The sequence below is a fragment of the Nannospalax galili genome, unplaced genomic scaffold, assembly GCF_000622305.1.
Source record: "Nannospalax galili isolate Female #2095 unplaced genomic scaffold, S.galili_v1.0 scaffold471, whole genome shotgun sequence".
Lineage (NCBI taxonomy): Eukaryota > Metazoa > Chordata > Mammalia > Rodentia > Spalacidae > Nannospalax > Nannospalax galili.
In genome coordinates, this window is record NW_008330333.1 from 2,356,213 (window position 1) to 2,370,307 (window position 14,095).

The window sequence follows — 14,095 nt, forward strand, 5'->3', positions numbered from 1 at the left end:
TTAAATCTCTTCAAGATCATCTTTGGCTACATTGCAAGTCTGAGGCCAGCCTAGGCTACATGAGATCCTGTCTACAAAAAAGGTGGGATAGAGTAGATGGCTCAATGAGAAAGGACATTTGCCAGGAAACCTGATGACCTGAGTTTGATCCCCAGAACCCCATGGTAAAAGAGAACTGAACCCTGCAAGTTGTTCTCTGACCTCTGTACATGACTATGGCATGCATGTACAGGTACACACACACACACACACACACACACACACACAAATTAATGTCACTGGGCGTGGTGGCACACACCTTTAATCTCAGCACTCAGGAGGCAGAGGTAGAGGCAGGGAGATCTCTGTAAGTGCAAGGCCAGCCTGGTCTATGCAGTGGTCTACATGGCCAGCTGGGGCTACAGGGAGACTGTCTCAAAAAGCCAAAAAAAAAAAACACACTTACTTAAAACTTACGAATTATTCCTGAAATTTTCCATCTAATCAATCTTTTTGGACCATGGTTAATCACAGGTAAATGAAAGCAAAACCACAGATAAAGACTGCTTATTTACTGTGAGAGAGAATTAAGCAAAAGCTCAGCCTCCTATTATCTGGAAGTTGAGTCAATGATTATGCCCCTCCTACAAGTGTAGCTGACACCCTGCCCATCCATGGGCCACCTTCTCAACCATCTGTACTCCATCCGGAGCATAGGCTGCAGGGGGTGTTAGTTACATTTTTTTTTTCAGTGCAAGTCATCTCTCCAAATAGAAGATCAGTTCTTAGGGCAGAGACACAGTCCATTCCTACCTGTACCATGTGGCTCAGTCAGGACTTTCAAGGGCTGATAAGAGTGTGCTAGGTCTTACAAGGCCCCCACATCTGCCTCAGTTCTCCCTCCTCAGGTGCCAAGTGTCCCATTCCTGTGCTCACTCAAGTTTCCAGAGTATTCATGTTGTTTTTGTTGCTTACTCACACTTCTTTCTGATCACATCCTGACCTGAGCCCATCTCACTCTCCCTAACTGAAGGGAGCTACCCCAAGGAAGGCAATACCTACATTCTGCAGGACTCTGATGAGCACTCTACTCCCAAAAATGGGCACACAATGCACTCTCACGTCCCATTATACTCTGAACAGAGGGAAGAAGCAACGGCTCAAGGCTGGGTAGAGAAGAACCAAGGGAAGGGAATGGAAGGAGGAAAAAACCCTCCTATTCCCTAACGCTCTTATTGTGTGCTAGGAAGCCTACCCTAAGTCAGTGTCCAACCCAGAATCCTCCTGGCCTCAGAACTTGGCACAGCATGCAGCAATGGCCACCCTTTCCTGCACCCCTACAGTGCCATCTCAAGAAGACAGGCTCCCAGGATGACTCTCACAAGGCACTGAAGTCTCTTGGTGCCCTCAGAATCTGGCCTCTGGTCATACTCATCACAGAGTAGCTGAAAGCAGCCTCCACTCCATACCAGCGAAGGAAGAGCTGGTAAGCTGGTCAGAGGAGCCAGCTCTAAGGTCCTGGACTGGAGGAGTGAATGGTAGAGCTCCTAGTAGCTCAGCTGCTTTAACTCTTATTAAATTCTGACTCCATTCTATTTATTAATTATATTCAGGTTATAAATCAAATTTAATACATAGTAACATTTACTTCTGGTTTAATTTTGACACTTTAATTCAGATTTTCCACCCAAATCCTACCCTGTAACTGGGCAGTTCATGAGGCTGCTCTGGGACAGACAGTAAATATGTTAAGTGACAAGTGGCAGGCATGTCTCCAGGGTGGAAGGGTACCTAGAACTTTGATTGTGAGGAAAAACACCTTCAGGGTTGCAGAAGAAAGTGTTTGAAACCACATGGAATGAGACCTCAATCCTACAGAAATGGAACAGGCAGGCCAAAGCAGACAGGGAAAAGGTCAGTCTCCAGAAACTCAGCTGAATCTGATGGTCCCACTTCCTTGCTGAATTATTCATGCCACCTTCTTCTGTTAAGCACACCAGGCAGGGATGAGCCCAGGAGATGGGATCTCTGAAGCACTGGGCAAACCCAGTTTGGCAGCCCCATAGCCAGGCTCACCATAGCTCCAATTCACTCAGCACCAGGCAGAGAAAGCCCTGTTCTACAGCTCAGCCCCTTTGCACTTAGAACTCATGGACTATGTATAGCCTCAGTGTTGTGATTAGGGGATGGGAGTAGGGTTGATAAGATCTTGCTCACCAAAACAATGAGAAATTCCACCTTAGGGAAGCATTTCTTGAACTAAAATCGGAATACTCTAAAATAAATAGTGATCCCAAAAAGTGACAGTCCAAGCAGTTGAGCCCTGGCCCTCCACTGGAGTCAGTATAGTCTTTCCAGATTGCACATCATGGGCACAGCATGGTAGTGGAGGACAGAGCAGGTACTGGCAGAAAGAATGGAAGAAATACGGGCCCTACAGGGTGGATGTATTCTAAAGATATCCAGCCTCAGGTCTAATACCTTCTCAAGAAGACATGGCGTCCCAAAGCAGACATGAAAGACAAAAGCCTGCCCATCAATTTGCTCCTCTTGTTCATCCCCCTTGTCCCAACAGGGCCCCACCACTAGACCATGAGAAGGGTACAAGTCTCAAAGCCAAGATAACATCAGAAGTTCTGAGCCTCCTATCTTCATTTCATAGGAAGAACAAGATCATCATCTAGGTAACTCAGGCCATGTGCCTTTCCTGTCGATTTCCACTTAAAAATGAATCCAAATGGTGCCAGAATACAGTGTTTTTTTACCCACAGTAGACTTGAGAGACATTTGCAGAGTATACATCTTAAATGATGGAGTCAGAGGCAAGTTTGCTTCCACTCAGGGCATTCTGGCTGGAGGCATCAGGCTCCCCAACATTCAATTTGATGAAAATGTTGGTTTATGGCTTCACCTCCAGCCTCCTCTTTCAAGCATCTCCCAGTTCTTCCCCAACAGTAGAGATGGGGATCACAGCTTGGCTTCACTCCATAAACTCAGAATAACAAATATCCCTGATTGCACAGGGCTCTTGGAAGATTTGGCTGGCTCTCCTTCTGTGGCCTTCCACACTCTCCAGAGAAATCCCCAGTATAAGCCAGGATCCCACAGCCAAACTTCCTTGGTTGGATCTCTGGCTAGCATGGGGCAATGAGACTGATTCTAACATGTGGTATCTATCCAAGTTCTCAATGCTTCTCATCAGAGTCACAGTCTATGTCCCTTGGGCCTCTTGTTCTGATTTCTCAGACATCCCATTTTTCATCTCTTTTTTTTTTTTGTCTTTTTGAGGCAGGGTCTCCCTGCAACCCCAGCTGGCCTGGAGCTCACTATGTAGACCAGGCTGGTCTTGAACTCACAGAGATCCGCCTGCCTCTGCCTCCCAAGTGCTAAGACTACAGGTGTGTGCCACCACGCCTGGCTTCATTTCATTTTTTTTAAGACAGGGTCTCATCAGCCCAGCCTGTCCTCAACTCACTAGGTAATCCAAGATGATCTTGAACTACTGATTTTCCTGCCTTCACCTCCCAAGTACTGGGATTACAGGTATGTACCACCACATCCAGTTTTATGTGGTGCTTGGGATTGAACTCAGGGCCTTGTGCATGCTAAGCAAGCACTCTACCAACTGAGCCATATCCTCCCCGCTTTCTTATATTCTTCAAACTTTTCCTCCCCACAGAATCCTTCCCTATTGACCCAGAGACATACTTAGTCTTAAATAAAAAGTTTCTCTTCTGCAATCCCTTCTGGCCCTACATTCTGTAACTGGCTTTGATCCCTCTCTACATCTAAATAATGTTGCCTCCATGTGATCACTAAATACTCTTAAATCCCTCATAATCTGCCAGTGACCTCTGGGTTGTCAAAATCAATGCTTCATCATTCCCCCTTGGCCCTGTAACATTTAATCCTGCTGACTGCCCCTTCCTCTAGGAGGCATCCTTTCCCTTGGCCACCAGGCCACTCTCTCTTCTTGAATTTCTTCTCATCTTTCTGAAACTCATTTATTGCATTCTTCCTCTTCCTACTCTTCAAACCCAGTGTTCTTCAAAGATTAGTCCTTGATCTTATTTTTTCCCTCTGCAACCATTCCCCACTTCTCAGGCTTGCTGGTCTTTGGTAAATGAACTGCATCACTAGAGTCACAGGCCTGACTTTCATCTAGCCCTGGGTTCCAATTCCACTTTTCCTGTTTTTGTTAGTTTGGTTTGATTTTTAAAGACAAAGATCCTCTATGTAGCCCAGGCTGACCTTGAATTCATGATTCTCCTATATCTGTCTATAAAGTGCTAGGACTGCGGGCATGTGTAACCATGCCCAGCCTAATACCACCTTTCTAAACACTTAAACATATTCCCACCCAGATGTCCCATGGGTGCTGGCACTCAAAATGACCCCAACTTTTAGATGTATTCTCTTTTGCTTTGGTATATTTTTTGGCAAGATCATTCCTCCATTGACCTAAAGGAAACCTGTCAGGGTTTTCTGCCCCTGCCAAAGCTCCAGTTGAGAAGTTCAGTTGTTTAGACCCCACTTCTATTGGGGTTGCCCTTCACCCTACTAAAAACGCTTGCCAGGATCCCTATCCTTCTACTTAAATTCCTTGTGTGCCTAACTAATCAGTCTCCACTGGTCTTACTTCTTCTTACCAACAATGCCAGGTACATTTTCACAAAACCCTCCACAGTTGTCCACTGCCCACAGAATACAGCCTCCTCCTCCACCACCACTCGAGGCCCTTCATGCTTCACTCCAAGAGGTGGCTCATCCTGTTCCCTTTATATGGCATTCCCTTCATGCCTTCTTCCCATGTCTGAATCCTGCTTTCCTCAAGGTCCAGCTTCATATTCCCTAATAGAAAAGTATTCCTCAGGGACAAGGCACTACCAAGCCTGATGACCTAAATTCAATCTCTAGAACTCCCAAAAGTTGTCCTGTGACCTCCACATGCACATGTATCTGCCCCCACTCCCCCAAAATAAACACATGTACATTTTTAAACAGGTAATTGCTGGGCATGGTGACACTGCCTTTAATCTCAACACTCAGGAGGCAAAGACAGGCAGAGCTCTGTGAGTTCTAGACCAGCCAAGGCTACATAGTGAAACCCTGTCTCAAAAAAAAGACATTCCTCAGTAACTCCCTTTAGCTCCTCATTTTCCCAAACATCCCTTATGGCATTGATCTGTCTCTTATCAGCATAGGTGCACCTGTGAGGAGGAAGCTGTCTTTTTTCTTTCCCACTGGGCAAAAAGGCATGTCAAAATGCCCTCTAAATCCCTTCTAGTATCATACTTAAAAAAAATAATGACAATAAATATGGGGTGACTATAAAATGAAGAAATATGGCAAGGAGTGTGTGAATGAAGGGCTTCAAATACTCAACAACACTGCTTGGGATGACTGGACTTGGGTTTGGAGTAGAGAATGTGGCCATCCCCATAGCAACAGACCCTACTCTGCCCTGGACACTCTCTCAGCTGTCACCATCATTCCAGCCAGGATGCATAGCACCCAGCCCTGTCCCATCCCTCAGGCCAAGCCAGAGGCTAAGCAGCCCTCGTATCTTCTCTCTGAATCTATAGGGGTTGGGCTTCCCAGCCTACATCCCCAAGCCTACACCAAATGGCCAACTGGCTGCAGCTGGCCTCATCTTCACCTCTCTCAGGGGACAAATGAGCAAAAGTACTGGCAGAGTAGGAAAGAGGCTTGAATCCTGGTTCTGGCCTGTCATGAACTAGCTAGCTATTTGAACTTTGTTGTAACAGTCAGATGTGGGACAAAACCATCATCTCCCAAACTGTGGTTCCCCAGGCCACTAGGCAAGTTATTACTGTTTCAGAGAGATGCATCCAAAAACATGTCCTGGCCTAGCACTCCGCAGGCTCCATGTGGGAAATGGGAAGACAAGATACACTATGGGCTTATCCAACTGTGACAAACTAGAAGTGGGGGACATAGTCTTGGGAGCTGGAAAGGCTTCTGAGGTCAGCTCTCTCCTCAAAACCCTGAATTCATTTATCTTAACAGCCTCCCCACAGTAGATAGTAGCAGCTGAGCTGCCCTGTGAGAAAAACAGGAATTAGGCTTCCTTCCAGATGTACCAGACTTGGAGTAAGAAGGAGGCACCCTATAACCTCAAGCAGTGACACAGACATGTTAACCCTAGGCCTACAGATGGGCACCTCCAACACATACCAACCCCTTGCCATGGAGATGACAATGTAGAGCCAGAGAAGAGTCAAAGGTCTACAAACCAGGGCTGAGATAGTTGTAGAGGAGATGAATGGACACAAAACACCCAGCTCAAACAACATAAAACAAAAGTGTCCTGAATCAACCTTTATTAATAAACACCAATGGCTTTAACCCAAACAAATGCTTTCTCAGTACTACCTACTAACCACCTATTTGTCCCAAACTCCAGGGAGTCAGAGGACCCAAAGCATCACCCTCAGAAACTTTCCCTGGGTAGTCTTAACCCCTACCCCTTTTCACATCATCTGTCAGAGAAAGGCAGGCAGGGGAGGACAGCAATTCCTGAGTATAGTGAGAACAGAACTCGTACATGTGCCTCTGGCATTGACTAGAAAGGTCCCTTCATTTAACTTGATTTTCTTCCCTTTAATTGGACAATAAGAACACTGATTAAACTATCTCTAGGGTTCATTCCCCTGACCTTGATCAGACCTATCGCCTTACTAGGTCCTCAGACCATGGAAAGGACTCAGGGAATGACAGCAGATCAGGGGTAGTGACCACGGATGTCTGGTGAAAAGGCACAGCCAATTCATCTGAATCCTGGAATAGGCGCTGATGTATAATGGCTGAAAAGGAAGAGATGCTGAGTCTCCTGGTGGGAAGAAGAGGTGATAGGTGCTGCAGAGTCAACCATCTAGTCTAGAGGGAACGTGGAAGCCATGTGTGGGAGATAAAAATGGTAGTGTTCTGGACCAGGAGTGATTATACCTATAATCCCAATACTTGGGAAACAGGCAGGCAGATCCCTGTGAGTTTGAGGCCACCCTGCTCTACATAGTGAGTTCTAGGCCAACCAGAGTTACATAGTGAGAGAGGGGACAGTGCTCCAGGGTCTCCATCCTTGGAAGGGAGTAGGGTGCAGAGAAGACATGTGCTTCACCCAGGACAGAGCAAAATGGGAAGGAAATGATATGAGGTAGAGTGAGAAGAGGAGTTCAGGTCCAAACCATGAACTTTAAGTAGGATGGCAAATTTTGAGGGAGAATCAACAACTAGGCAAGAATTTCATGGGGTGGGGGGGACCATCTGGTAGCTTAGAAACCCCTAGTGAGTTAAGAAGAAGCCACCTTTTAGAGTACACAATCTACAACTAGGTGGAGTACAGATGTGTGAGCTGGAAGAAGCAGGGATAGGCACACACTGCTGGGTACAGGAAGGAAACAGCCCAGAAAGACCTTAAGACAAAGTACTTGCCACTTTGCCCCACAGCAAGAGGGGCAAAGCTCTAGGCAGAGCTTTTAGAACATTCTAGATGTCCAGTTCCCTCTACTCTAGGAAAGATAAAGGATGTCCCTAAAAGGACAAAAATTCCTGGGGCCCTGTTGTGTGGAAGCCTCAAGGTGGCAGCTGGGGCTAGGCCCAGGAGAGGAGGGGCTGGGAAGAGGAGAGGGTAGCAGTGCCTTCAGCCTCAGGATCAAATTACAGGGCTGTTTCCATACTTAGCCACCTGACAGCCACTTGGAATACTTACCACTCCGGCCACCACAGCCCCACAGAGACCAAATTAACTCAAGGGCAGACAAGGGCAGAGCCCAACAGCAAACTCAATGACCATAGCCCCCGAGCCTTACCTCTCTCACCCGCCCCCCAAAAAACGGCCTTTGTTCCTCCTAATGCCTGCTCTCCTGAGACTGTGCCCCGTCAGCCCTATATTCTCAGAAGACAGAACCTCAAAGATCTGAGTGCAGACCCACAAATCCCACAATCTCATGTGTAGACAAAGACTAAGTGTTAGGCCAGAAAGTGTTTGATTCCCTAGGGGGATCTCAGAGTCCTCCCCCAAAGAATCTCCAAAGGTAAGTCAGCCTTTGGGAGTCTTAGGAACCGGAGAGGTGGCAAAATGATCGGGTATCCCTTCCACAACCTATAAATAACCACCATGCTGCAACCCAAGCCACCGCCTCTGCCACACAAAGTGCTGAGATGTCAAAGGAAAGCCAGGGTGTGCAGAGCCGAGCCCCCTTCTTGAGGGGAGCCCTGCCCCCGACAGACGCTCTCTTACATTTCTGTCTGCATTCTGTTTAATTTTGTTTCTAACACAATCACCAATTCTCAACTCTGCATCAAATCCTACTCCAACCTGACTCCAACTCAATCCCATTGTTCACAAAATGATCCCCAACTTGCCTACAGTGTCCCACTCTGTCCTCACCAATGCAAACCTAGGAACAGAGGCCTCTGTCCTATCTCCCACCCGGCGGGATGGTCACCCTCCAACTCCAAGACTGTTATTTTTATCCATCTCAAAGACTCCCCTAGGCCTGGTTTTTGGGGTCCTCTTTCCCAGCATGTGTCAACCAGACTCCTCTCTCTGACCCTGGTTCAGGCCTCAGGACCATCTGCTTTCTTCATTTCCTTTGAGAGCCCCTCACTGGCCCCACAGTATTCTCTAGCACCTCATTTCTCTGTGCTCCATCTCCCATGAGAACAGTGGTGACACCAGCAAGGAGCAAAGTTTTGCCATCAGCCAGCCCCCTATTCCAATAAGAACTTGGGGAACATCAGGGGCACAGTAGGGGCCATCTGTGCAGGGGGCATACCTGCTTGTCCTGAGAGAAGGAGTGAGGCCAGGAAGCAGCAGAGCAGGAGCAGTGCCTTCATGGTGCCTGCCAAGAGAGCCCAGCTGCTCCTCGCCTCTATTTATATTGTGGGTCCAGGCAACAGCAGCAGTCAGTGGCAGGCAGAGGAGGGCGGGGGAGAAGGGTCACACAGTCACTAGGGCAACTGAGCAGACGTGATGGGGAAGCCCAGACCCCAAAGGCTATTGCAAATGTTATTCCAGCCTCCAAGTACCAGAAGGCAGGACCTAGGTCTGGACTCCCCTTACACCTCCAGGATCATATAGTATGAGTCACAAAGAGGGGGCTAGGGGGATAAAGTGAGGTGTATCCTTTCGGCTGAGGTTCAGGAGTTAGGAACTCAAGTCTTCCTAGAACGTGTGCTGCCTTGACCTAAAGTCTTAGGCAGATCCAGGTCCTGGACATGCCTCCAAATTAAGGGATTATAGGGCAAATCAAAACCTATCCTATTTGACAGCCAGTGATACGCACTCTAGCAAATAGCCAGTTTAGGGAAACCTGCAACATCTGACCTTTGAGGCCGACGACTACAAGCTTATCCTTCCAGGGCCTCTATAGAGAGAATGCTGAGCAGAGGGAAAAAGAGGACCCAGAGAAGAGCATGAGTGACCGTGATGTCAGTTGGAGGTGGAGCAACAGAGATCCATTTCCAGTGGGTAGGGGCTCCAGAATGTTCAGTCGCCTCTGCAAAGTGCTATTTGATGCAATCTTTCTCTGGACTTGTGGTAGCCCTGAGAGCCAGTTGTAGAAAGCCTAGGACAGCAGATGCTTCCTTGTCCAGCAAGGCAGATGGTGTCACCAGAAAAGGAGAAAGTAGCAGCTAGCCATGGAGAAAAGAAAGTAAAAGTAAACTAGGCATTGGTTACAGGCTAGACACTTCACAGTCTCAGTTTGTTTTTATAGTCCTAGAGGTTGAACAGAGGGACTTACCCATGCCAGACCAGCCCTGTACCACAGAACCATAGCACCAGCCCTTGTGCTTTATGTTTTTATCTTATTTTGTTAATATTTTATTATTTTTATTTTATGTATATGAGTGTGTTGCCTGTATAAATTGCACCTGTGTTGTGCAATGCCTTCGGAGGTCAGAAGATAGTTACAGTTGTTAACCACCATGTGGGTGCTGGGAACCAAACGCAGGTCCTCTGCAAAAGCAGCCAGTGCTCTTACCCAGTGAGCCATCTCTCCAGCCTATGCTTTACGTTTTTAATGCAACTTTAGTGATATACAATTAATATAAAACACACTACACATATTTAAAGGGTATAAACTGATAAAATGTGACCTGCCTGCAACTTCCTGTATATCAGCACAATTAATAAATAGATTCCTCCCCTCACAGTCCATCCCCAGAAATCAATGATCTGCTTGCTGTCAATACACACTAGTTTGCATTTCACAAATTTGTCAGTGAGTGGAATTATGTCATGTTCTTTATCTGCTTCTTTCACTCAGCACGATTATTATGAGATTTATCCATGTTGTAGCAATGGCTCATTCCTTTTTATCACTGAGTAATCTTCCACTGTCTGGATAAACCATAACAGGTTATCTGTTTACCTATTGATGGATATGTGGCTTGCTTCCAGGATTGGAGTATTACAAGTAAAATTGTTATGAATATTTGTATATGCACCAATGTACAGACATAAGCTTTTATTTCATAGGTAAATGCCTAGGAGTAAAATAACTGGGTCACATGCTGTTTCAGCTTCTTCTAAGATGACTGTCCTGTTTTATGTTCTCAAAAGTGTACCAGAATGGGTACACTTACATACATACAAGCAATATACTCATACACATAAAATAAAAATAATACTTTAAAAATGGGACCAGAGCCGGGCATGGTGGTACACGCCTTTAATCCCAGCACTCAGGAGGCAGAGGCAGATGGATCTCTGTGAATTCAAGGCCAGCCTGGTCTACATAGTGAGTTCCAGGACAGCTGGGGCTACAGCTGTCTCAAAAAGACCAAAAAAAAAATGGGACTAGAGATGGCTCAATGGGTAAAAGGACTGGCTGCTCTTGCAGAGGACCTGGGTTCAATTCCCAGCATCCACATGGCAGCTAACAACTGTCCATAACTTCCAGGGGAATCCAATACCTTCATCTGATCTCCATCAGTACTGCACGACACAGGTGCACTTACATACATGCAGGCAACACACTCATACACATAAAATAAAAAAAAATAAATAATTTTTTTTGGTCTCTTTGAAGCAGGGTCTCCCTGTAGCCCAGCTGTCCTGGAACTCACTATGTAGACCAGGATGGCCTTGAACTCAGAGATCCACCTGCCTCTGCCTCCCAAGTGCTGGGACTACAGGCGTGAGCCACCATGCCTGGGTAAAAAAACAATAAATAATTTTTAAGGTACATCAGAGTTTCAGTCCTTCCCCATCCTTGCCAACACTTGATATAGTATGTGGTCCTGAGAATGGAATCCAAAGTTTACATATGCTAGTCAAGAACTCTATCACTGAGTCACACCTCAGCCCCTTAGCTTCGGGCATTTTAATACATGTACAGTGTAACTCACTGCAGTTTTCATTCTTACATTTTTATGCACCCCCATGCATGTGCACAAGGATAGTGATTGATATGTGTGCACACATGCCACAGTGCACACCAAGATTAGAGGATGGTTCTCTCCCTCCACCACCTAGAGCTTGGGATTTAACTCAGGTCACAGACTTGGCAACAAGTGCCTTTACCAGTTGAGCCATCTCACCTCAGTGTAGTTTTAATTTGTATTCCCTAATGAATAATGATACTAAGCATATTTTCTTTTCCTTTTTTTTTTTTTTTTTTTTTTGGTCTTTTTGAGACAGGGTCTCCCTGTAGCCCCAGCTGTCCTGGATTCACCATGAGACCAAGCTGGCCTCCAACTCACAGAGATCCACCTGCCTCTGCCTCCCGAGTCCCGAGTGCCGGGATTAAAGGTGTGCTCCACCACACCTGGCCTAAGCATATTTTCATACATTTGCTATCCATTTCTTTGGTATATAATGAAGTTCCTGTTCAAATCTTTTGTCCATTTATTTGGGCTGTTTTACTCAGTTTTAAATCATTTATACTGCATACAAATCCTTTATCAGACATACAATTTGCAAATATTCTTTTCTAGACAGTAGTTGTCATTCCATTCACTTAAATGTCTTTCAGAGAATAGAAGATCTTGATTTTTTATCAAGTACCATTTATCAATTGTTCATTTATGAATTAAATTTTTGGTGTCTTATCTAAAAGTTCTTTGCCTAAAGCAAAGATTTTCATTGATCTCTCTCTCTCTCTCTCTCTCTCTCTCTCTCTCTCTCTCTCTCTCGGTCTTTCTATGTAGCCCTAGCTACACTAGAACTCATTATATAGACCACACTGACCTCAGACTTATGATCTTTCTGCCTCAGACTTATGATCTGAGTTTGCATCTGTTGTACATTCCATACTTGGGGTAGGGATGAGGCAGGGTCTCAAGTATCCCAGGCTGGCCTCAAACTATGTTGCCATGAATGGCCTAGAATTCCTCATCCTCCTGTCTCCAACACCAAAGTGCTGAGAATATAGGGGTAAACCACCATGCTAAACCTAGGGATTATTTTTTTTAATATTTTATTTATTTTTATTTTTATGTGTATGCGCGTATTGCCTGCATATAGGTAAGTGCACCCATGTCATGCAATGCCTGCGGAGGTCAGAAGAGGCTGTTGGATCCCCTAGGACTGGAGTTACGGACAGTTATTAGCTACCATGTGGGTGCTGGGATTCGAACCCGGGTCTTCTGCAAAAACAGTGTTCTTAACAGCTGAGCCATCTCTCTAGACCCAGGATTATTTTTTAATACTTTATTGTTATGTGTGTGCAGTGTGTGTGTGTGTGTGTGTGTGTGTGTGTGTGTGTGTGTAAGTGCATCAGTGCCTTAGCACAAGTGGGGAGGTTAGAGGACAACTTTTGGGAGTCAGTTTTCTCATTCCAACATAGAGTTCCAAGGATTCAGGTTGTCAGACTTGTGAGCAAGCACTTTTACCCACTGAGCTATCTCACCTGCTCCAAGATTTGGGGGTTTCTTTTTTTTTTTTCTTTTTCTTTTTTTCTTTTCTTTTTCTTTTTGAGATAGGGTCTCACTATGCAGTCCTAGCTGGCTTGAAATTTGCAGTATAGACCAGGTTTGCGTCAAACCCAGTGATCTGCCTACCTTTGCCTTCCCAGTACTAGGACTAACGGCTGATGCTTAGCAATTTTTTTTTTTGACAGTTTTCCAAACTGGATTCAAACTTGTAGCAACACTCCTGGCTTGGTCTCCTGAGTTCTGAGATTACAGTTGTGAGCCACCAAACTCAGCTAATAGCCCTTATTGAAAGAACTGTCCCATATATCTCAGAAATTACAGGTTATCAATCATAGGACTTAAATTCCCACCCAGTTCAGGAACCCCATCCACAAAAACTCTTGACATATTCACCCAGTCTGTTTGAATACTCCCAGTGATAACCTTATTACTAAAGAATGACTCCATTGTTGAATACAGTAAGGGCCTAGAATCAGCCAGTGCTGCAGACCTCCCTACCACCTGTCAGTCTAGCTTCCCACAGAAAAGGCAGATAGCCTCTCCTTTGATGGCAAGACATCCCAATAACCTTCAGCACCAATCCAGCTTCAATGGTATTTCCTTTCTAAGAAAAGAACATTTTTTTCAGTTCTCTCTGTATCATCTTCAGCTCCCACAGGGCAGGAGTTAGCAAGAAAAATGAGTCGAAAGGCCAATCTCTATTATTTGGGCAGCATATGCAACCTTGTCCAACCACTTGCATGTTGCCTACTTAAAATCTTGAGAATGTTCACCCAGATAGGCCTCACCCTGGAGGAATCTTTGACTTGGATCACCTAATTCAGGAAACTCTGCAGCTGTCCTTCCTGGTTCCTTTTTCATGATCAGGGGTGTGGTGGGAGAAGAACTGATCTGAGGAGTTCATTCCTTTGTACAGCTGCCAGACTGAGTGCCAATCCTGCCTACAGCCCCCAGTCCCACCCTCTCTCCTCAGTCAGCACTTGTTCTTGTCAATCAACAGAAGAGACCTGCCATTCAGCAGGACAGAAAAGAGAAGGGATAAAGGACAGGGCCGTTGTAGGGCAAGGAGGACAGGCAGAAGGACTTCAAAGAGTGAAAGACAAATGTGACAGGTAGAACAGCACAGAGGAAAGCAGAGACATGGGTTCAGGAGAAACGGTAAGATGAGCTTGGGTACGGACAAGGTAGAGCCAGGACCAAGATCTGAGAC

General features: G+C 45.8%; 1 protein-coding gene across 1 annotated transcript in view; it reads right to left on the reverse strand.

The window, feature by feature from the left end:
- Srl (sarcalumenin) overlaps window positions 1-8,848 on the reverse strand; it is a 48,388-nt gene extending 39,540 nt beyond the window's left edge. Inside the window, exon 1 of the mRNA XM_008846254.1 lies at window positions 8,781-8,848. Coding sequence (XP_008844476.1) covers window positions 8,781-8,841 — 61 coding nt within the window. The 5' untranslated portion in view covers window positions 8,842-8,848. The remainder of the gene's footprint in view (window positions 1-8,780) is intronic.
- Window positions 8,849-14,095: the final 5,247 nt, after the last annotated feature.